This window comes from Monocercomonoides exilis, assembly GCF_001643675.1.
Source record: "Monocercomonoides exilis strain PA203 chromosome Unknown scaffold3-2548433, whole genome shotgun sequence".
Lineage (NCBI taxonomy): Eukaryota > Preaxostyla > Oxymonadida > Polymastigidae > Monocercomonoides > Monocercomonoides exilis.
The window spans coordinates 1,094,480-1,102,490 of record NW_027150548.1 but is presented as its reverse complement, the minus strand read 5'-3'; the positions used below and the strand labels follow the sequence as shown (position 1 = coordinate 1,102,490).

General features: G+C 41.6%; 1 protein-coding gene across 1 annotated transcript; it reads right to left on the bottom strand.

Moving 5' to 3' along the window:
- Nucleotides 1-70: 70 nt before the first annotated feature.
- MONOS_6039 (uncharacterized protein) lies at nucleotides 71-8,011 on the bottom strand (the record flags this gene model as incomplete). The annotated part of the gene is made up of 2 exons (XM_067876239.1): nucleotides 71-7,767; nucleotides 7,839-8,011. 2 exons carry the CDS (start codon nucleotides 8,009-8,011, stop codon nucleotides 297-299), a joined length of 7,644 nt encoding a protein of 2,547 aa, XP_067735216.1. The 3' UTR covers nucleotides 71-296.

The following is an 8,011-nucleotide window of genomic DNA, read 5'->3' as shown; positions in this document are numbered from 1 at the left end:
CAAAAGAATAATTTTCGACTTTAGAAAAGAAATAATAAATGAGAAAGTTCTTGAAGAATTTGGTAAATATTTTGATATACAAATGCCAAAAAATAAAGAAAATGTTCAAAAAGAAAGAGATTTGAAATATGAAGAATTGCGAATGGGAATAAAATTATTATCTCTCAACTTTGTTTTAATAGAACAAGAACAAAACTTTGCAACTTTTAAATATTCAAACATTAGAGTAACTATAATCTTTTTTTTTTTGATATTTTGTTCATTCAAGTTGGTGTCAATTGAATTCATAACTCATGTCACTCTGTATCATTCTCCACTATTTCTGTCAACAATTGAATCACTTCACCCAATGTGGGTCTGCTATCTGGCTCGTCTGCCCACATCTTTTCCATCAGCTCAACCATTTCTTCCTCTTCGATTCCTTCTGTCAGCGGTCGTACTCCATCCCTCATCATCTCTTGCGCCTCTTCTGCATTGCATTCACTCAGCGGCACTTCCCCGGTTGTCATTTCATGGAGAATCAGTCCAAGTGTGAAAGCAACTGCCTGTTCAATTCCCTCATCTTCGTTTCCCACTTCTGGTGCCTTCCATCGCTTCATTTCTTCCTTTTCCTTTTTATCCTCTAATTCCTCTGTCAAAACAAATATTTCATTATTTCCTTCCTCAACAAAGATCGAATACGGGCACAGCTGCCTCGCCATCATTTCCACCTTTTCGTCTCCAACAGAAATCAAATGCTCAAACAGCTCTGCCACTGCCATAACCACTTCCTTCCCATCAACAACATCCATCGCTCTTGTTCCCAATGTGAAATTGCCTTGCACAGAATGAATCGCTGAGTGTAATGTTTTGATATTCTTTTTCTCCTTTTCTCGAAATGGCTTTTTGGCTGATATAACATTGAATGAATGTGATTGAGATATTCTAGGAACAGAAGCATTCTCTGAAAATGGCAATGGTGGTTCCAAATCTGGAAGATCATTTTCGCTCAACTCTCCATCAGCCATTGAAGGAGGCTCTGGAAGATCTTCATCGTTGTCAATGAGAAGTGGAATTTGGCTTGTCATCCCTTCCAGCAATGTTGATCGCATTTCGCTCATCTCAAAGCTCCCTCCGTTGTTTTCCCTTCTTCTCCTCTCAATCTTCCCCATTATTTGCTCGTTTTCTAATCTCTTTTTTTCAACATTCTTTTCTGATTCTCTCAGTTTCTTTCTCAGAAGCACAACAACAACAACAAACAAAGCAACAAAAATTAAAAGAACGGCAACGCAACAAATAAAGGCAATAACGCCCCATTCAATTTTGTTTTCTCCTTTTGAGATTATTTCATCTCCTTTTGGTTCAACCTCACTTCTGTTCTTCAGAATGAATGAATTTGTCGAAGAAGAAGATTCTGCATTCCCAAACAGAACGCACACGCTCACTTCTATTTCATTTCCACAACCACTGATTAGATCTTTTGCCACACTTCCTTCTGCTTCTCTTTCTGACAAAAATCGATTTGTATCAAAGTTGTGTTTTTCAATCTCTTTCTCCTCTCCCTTCCTCTTCACAACTGAGAATGACAGATTGCATGGAACAAGAAGCATTCCTTTGAATATCAGCTTCATTCTATCTGTTATTTCTTTTGCTTCAACACTTTCCAACACAGGAATGAAGAATGATGAATCCCTTTCTGAAACAATCCCTTCAAAACTGCACCCTTCATTCAACATCCAAAGAGATGTGTTCGGCAAAACTCCATCTCCTCCTTTCAAACTCATCACATTCAATGTTCCTGCATCTGAACAGATGATATTTCTTCTCAATGATGGATATCCTTCAATTGAGGGATTGTTGTTTTCAAATCTTCCATCATTAACAGTCATTTCCCCTCCACTCATTGTTATTCCACCTTCTGGTGAATTTGATATTGTTGTGTCTTTCATCATCACTGAACTCTTCACAATATCCACAAGAGATCCAGACCATCTGCACATATCTTCTTCCTCATTCGTTTTCCCATTGATTTTCTTTTCTCCGCCTTCACCTCTTTCTCCATCAAACAAGCATGCCTCAAGCTGCACTTCCCTGCATTCTCTCATCTCCATCATGCTTCCTTTCCCATTCATATTCACCCATTTCACAAACGAGCAATTAGTCACTCGTATTTCTTCTTCTGCTCCATCAATCACCATCACACATCCATCCGTCAACAGAGAAATATTCTCAAACCTCATTTCTTTCATCTCAAACTCTGCTTTCCCTCCAACAACAACAACAACAATAGCTGCATCTCCTTCACACATCACATTCCAAATGTTTGTTTCTCCCATCAACACTTTCGACTCTTCACACAACACAATCAATGGTGCTCTCAGATGCAAACTGCTGAATTCCATTTCCCACATTTTCAATTCTCCACTTTCCACACTCACAATCGTGTTGCCCAACTTCAGCTCAACAGAAGACGAAATAAACTCGCAACTTCGCATCTCCATTGAGTCATTTTTCACTTTCAAAATGAACTTGTGATTTGCCTCAAACTCACTTCCAAACTCAAATGAGCATCTTTCCACTGCACTCTCATTCACAAACTTCATGATGCTGTCCTCCTCTGATGTTTTTTCTATCTTCCCATCAAAATGGATCTTCCCCTTTGCTTTCTTCACAGGCTCCATCCTCACATCCCCAATCACACATTCTCCTCCTATCTTCCCTTCTCCATCAATAAGAATCATATTCACAACACTTCGTTGAATGTGTTGCACTCCATTGCTGATGCTCTCACATGGCGCATCCTGTCTTCCACATTGCGCGCTGTCGCTCCCTTTCACTGAGACAAACACCTGTGAAGAATAATAGAATGTGATCAGCGGAATCAGATCAACATCAATAGTCCCTTCTCCGTCACTCCCACACATCGAGTTGTTCAACTTCAAAGATTCCTGACTGAAGTCCAGCAAAAACAGTCTTTCATTGATCTGCGAGGCAATCGATTCACATCGGATGAACACATCCTTCCCCACAAACGCATCATTCATCATGAATCGGATGTTCTCCAATCTCAGCCCAAGTGGTGGTATTTCCTTGTTGGAGCATTCCACATTCGGGTCAAGTGCATCAATCATCATCCCTCCTCCACTTCCATTCCCTGTTGAACACACACACATCCCAAACGAACACCCACTCACTTTCACCTCCGACTCTCCTCTCTTCATCAGCATCTTCATCCCTCCTCCTTCCAAGCTTCTCTCACTCATGCACTTCGTCAGCACGCACCCTTCGATCTCACATTCCATCCCAGATGAAAATGATCCCACACTCATCACACATGCTCTGCTCTCTGAACATGTGATGTTTGTGAACGAGGAGTCGTTCACTCTCACCCTTTGCTCTGTGTTTTCTTTTGCTTTCTTGATCAACATGTTTGAAGTGGATGGCTGACTCAGCGAAATCAAACTGTTTCCTGATATTGTTGTGTTCGATATCGTCATATTCATCACATCAACACTTTTCACATCTGTTGTGAATACAACAAACCCTTTTGTCAGACTGAACTCAGAAAGAGTGACATCCTCAATCGTCACACTCCCTCCATCTGCTTTCATTAAACAATATTTTGTTTCCTTTGTTGCATCCTCACAAACAAATGAGCATCTCATGATTGAAAGTGATGCTGCTGAGGATGAAGTTGAGTGAATGAGTGATGAATATCCTCCCAATTCATTTGGCAAAGAAAATGAAATATTGGTGAATGAAAGACAAACATTCAATGTTATCATTCCTCCTCCTCCTCCTCCTTCGCCTTCATTTCTTCCCCCCTCACTCACTTTCAGATCTGTTCCTTCTTTCTCTCCCTCAATTGACACAACTGTAGTGTTTGAAGATGATGATAACAAAAATGATATTGCTTTTTGAACAGAACCTGATCCCACAACGTTGATGTGTGATTCCCCTTCTCCAAGTGGTTCATATCTCAGTGATATCAAGTGGTCAATCGATGAACATGGTGCTTCTGAATATCCACACCCACTGAAGTCTCCTCCTTTCTCTTTCGAAACAAATCCATTCCTGCTCCAATTGTCCCACAAATATACAACCAGTGGAATCACATATCCCTCCTCTCCTGTCGTCTTTCTCTCCCATCCACACAGCTCATCCAACAATCTCAACTCCTCTGAACTCATCTCCCATTTGAAGTTCCCTTTATTCACAATCTCACTCAGATCCCATCCAGAGACAAACACATTCTTCCCTTTCCAAGCTTCGCATTCTTCAAATTTCATTTCTTCAAGCACAAATGATCCAATTTGATTGGGAAGTTCAACAAACATCCCTCCTCCCATTCCTCTTCCTCCATCCTCTCTATCCTCTGTTGGCGCTTCACATTCTGATAATTTCACATTATTCATCTCCAAACTTCCTTCACTTCCAATTGATATCATCATCCCTCCTCCTTTCATTCCACTTCCACCTGAGCATCTTGATGAAAAATTGCTTTCTTCAATTTTCACATTCCCTCCTTCATTCATCCCAACATTCAAACATCCCCCTCCTCCATTCCCACCTTCCACCTCCACTCCACTCATTCTGATGTTCAAAATCTCCATTTCCACTCCACTTGTCATTGATATTGGCGATTTCCCATTCATTGTCACTCCACTTTCCATCACAAATCCATCAATAATCAGTTCTCCTCCCTCAATGTTTATCACATAATATCCTATCTTTCCATCAGTCAATGCCCCACTCTCAATTGAGATTGAACAGTTTGTAATTTTGAGTGTTGATGTTGAATGGATGAATGCACTTCTCCTTGAATTCAACTGACCTTTCACAACAAATGAAAGTCTCCTTATTGTCAGTGAACTTGAACATCCAGCAAGCCATTCTTGTGTGGCTGATCCTCCATCACTCACATTCACTCCCATCCTCTCTCCATCGGATGACACTATTCTGCCTGAAATTAACACACCAAATGACGGTCCTGTTATTTCCTTGGCAATTGAAGAAGAAGAGACAATCTCAATTTCTTTTGAACTTTCACTCATTCTTGAGTTCGCGCAATAATCAACTGTCAAACAGCCAAAACCTTCATATCCACAATGGTTGTGATCCATCCCATTTCTTCCACTCCCATCAACAAGCACCTTCGTTCCCATTGAGCACAAAAACACAAACAGTGGAATCACTTCACTTTCATCCCCATTTTCACTCCCACTCAATTTCAACACATCTGATGGAATGGTTCTTGCGTCAAAAAAGGCAAATGAGCTTGTATTCACTTTTGACTCCAAAAACACTCCGCTCCCACAATCAACAAACACATCCTTCCCATATAATGCCACATTCCCATTCACTTTCGAAAACTCAACATTCTCTCCAATTGTCAATCCACATCCCTCATTCTCCATCCCCACATATATTCCTCCTCCTTTCCCTCCATTTCCTTCAATACCCATTGCAACACATCCATCAATCAAACTTGTTCCATTCATAACCATATTCCCATTTCCTTGCAAACAAATATGTATTCCTCCACCATTCCCATTCTCACATACACAATCCTCAATTGTTGTGTTGCTCACCACAAATGTCTCCTCTCCATTCACATTCTTTGCCACAACCACCCCATCTCCTTCAGTCAGATTCACATTCAGAATTGTCGCATTCGCCAAAACACTCTCTCCTGATGACGATCCTGCTGATGATGGTTCGGCAAATAGTGATTGACTCATTTTCATATTTTTTATCTCCACATCAATCGTCTTTAACTGCCTCAGTGCCACTTCAAACACAGATGACGAGATTCCACTCCCTCCTGATGTGGAAGAACTGATCGCCACATCCTCCAGCAAAAGAGTCCCACTCCCCACAGACACCACAAACACACTCGGTGATGGGCTTCTCATCGAGTTGTGATCGATCCCCACATGCCCCACCTCCAGTTGACCAGTAGATATGCTGAACAGCGTTGTCGAAGAGGTCGAAAGCGCACTTATCCCAATCACACTCACTGTCTTCCCTTTCCCAACAACTGAAATCTTCTTTTCCCCAACATTGATCGTCGCCCCTTCGCTCATATGCCTCCCACCCAGCACTGTGATTGTCGAGCTCAGCTGCTTCATGCTCGACTCCACCGCATACCCTACCGTGAGGCAAGGCGTTGCCACGCTCATCCCACACAAATTGTTTGCGTTACTTCCACTCACCCCAACATACCGATCCTTCATTCCTTCCTTCAGCCACCATTTCTTTTCTGTGTGCTGATACGCCCAACTGCTTGAATAATAAATGTAGCATACTCGCTTTTCATCGCTATTCGTTGTATATGATTCATAAAAAGGATTGTGAGATGAGAAGAGATTTTTATTGTCTTGAAAATACACATCGTGGCCATATGGAGTGGAAGCCTTGCAACTGCAATCGTGGAAGAAGAGGAAATAGCAATAAATGCTGTTGCTTGGAGGTGTTGACTGAACTGTATGAAAATCCAATCCTCCACCATTTGATACTGCCAAGCATGAAATAAATTGGACACTCCTCATTTTGAATACCGCAGGAACAGTGTGACAACACATCCCTCCGCCATTCGAATTTGTTATGGAGCATGAAGTGAAGAAACACTCAAACACGCAAGCGCTCTCCCCTTTCCCATTTTCTGTTCCAACACATCCAGATCCAGAAACACAAATTGCATCAAGATAAAGTCCTCCTCCAAAACCATTTGCTGTGCATCTCTGAAATTCACACCCACTGATTCTGACGCATATCGAAATTGAAAAAGCATACATCCCTCCTCCATAATAATTTTGTGTTGTGCAAGCATTGAATGAGTTGTTCTCAATCTTAATTGAACTGATTGTACGACACATGATTCCTCCCCCAGCACAATACGCATGGCAATCATTGAATAAACAAAATTTCACCGAAAGTGTTCCAGATACCTTGTTACATATGTAAATTGCCCCTCCATTTGATGTTCCATCAGTATAATCATTCATGTTTCCAATTGTTCTCGATCCGTTCCACTCACACCATGTGAACGAATTTGCCCCATTGTCTGTCTGATTCTGTCTCCCTGCTTTCGAAGGATTTCCTTCACTCCCGCTGATTGCAACATTCCGAGAGCGATAGCATCTGACAAATGAGGTGTTTGAGGCAGATAACGAAGACGAAGGGTTGTTGAGAGATGGAACAATCCCCCTATCATACACATCCCAAACAGATGAAAACGAACAGCAGCCAATAAATGTGGAGCCTGCTTGCAGGGGAGCTGATTGGGTTGGTTGAAATGGATGAGGCGATGAAATGTTTGCGAACAAAGAATGTTCCAAGAAAATGAAGCTGCTGCCAGCACACCCCACAAACGGACAAGAAGCAACACTCAACGAAGAAAACGCACAAAACACAACAGAAATGGTTGTTTCGGACACAGAATGAAATGGAGGTTGGTACGCCTCGACAAGCGAACTCACAAGCCCATTCGCCAATGATGGAAGCACACTGGCGTTGCAAAGCATAACCCGGTTGCCTCCTGCTGCCGAAAGGATCGGAGATGAAATGCCAAACCCTGTGCGAGAAGAGACGACCAGGCACGACCAAACAGCCAAAGACGATGAATCAACAACTTCGCAAATGCGTTTCTCAAAAATCGGCTCCAAATTCAGGCTTCGCAATTCCAGGCTTGTATTCGCTTCAATTATAGCTGTATATATTTTGTTGGAGCTACTGACGCAATAAGGCACACAACTGTCTGTCCAAGGCTCCTCGGCTGCAAGTTTTCTATAATTTTCAATTATGAAATGAAATGTGATAATTTAACTCAAAAAATAGGAATATCACTCTTGACACACTTTTTTCGTGCCCGTAGAAAAATATCGCTTCCCAGCCCTTCGGAACCTTCTTTGATAACACAATCGTTGTTATTTGGGCATACTCCAACATAATTGCAACTAAACTCTGCATACCCTTTGCTATCGCACTTTAAAAATAGTAGTATAGCCAGCAATAAATATGCAATTCTCAT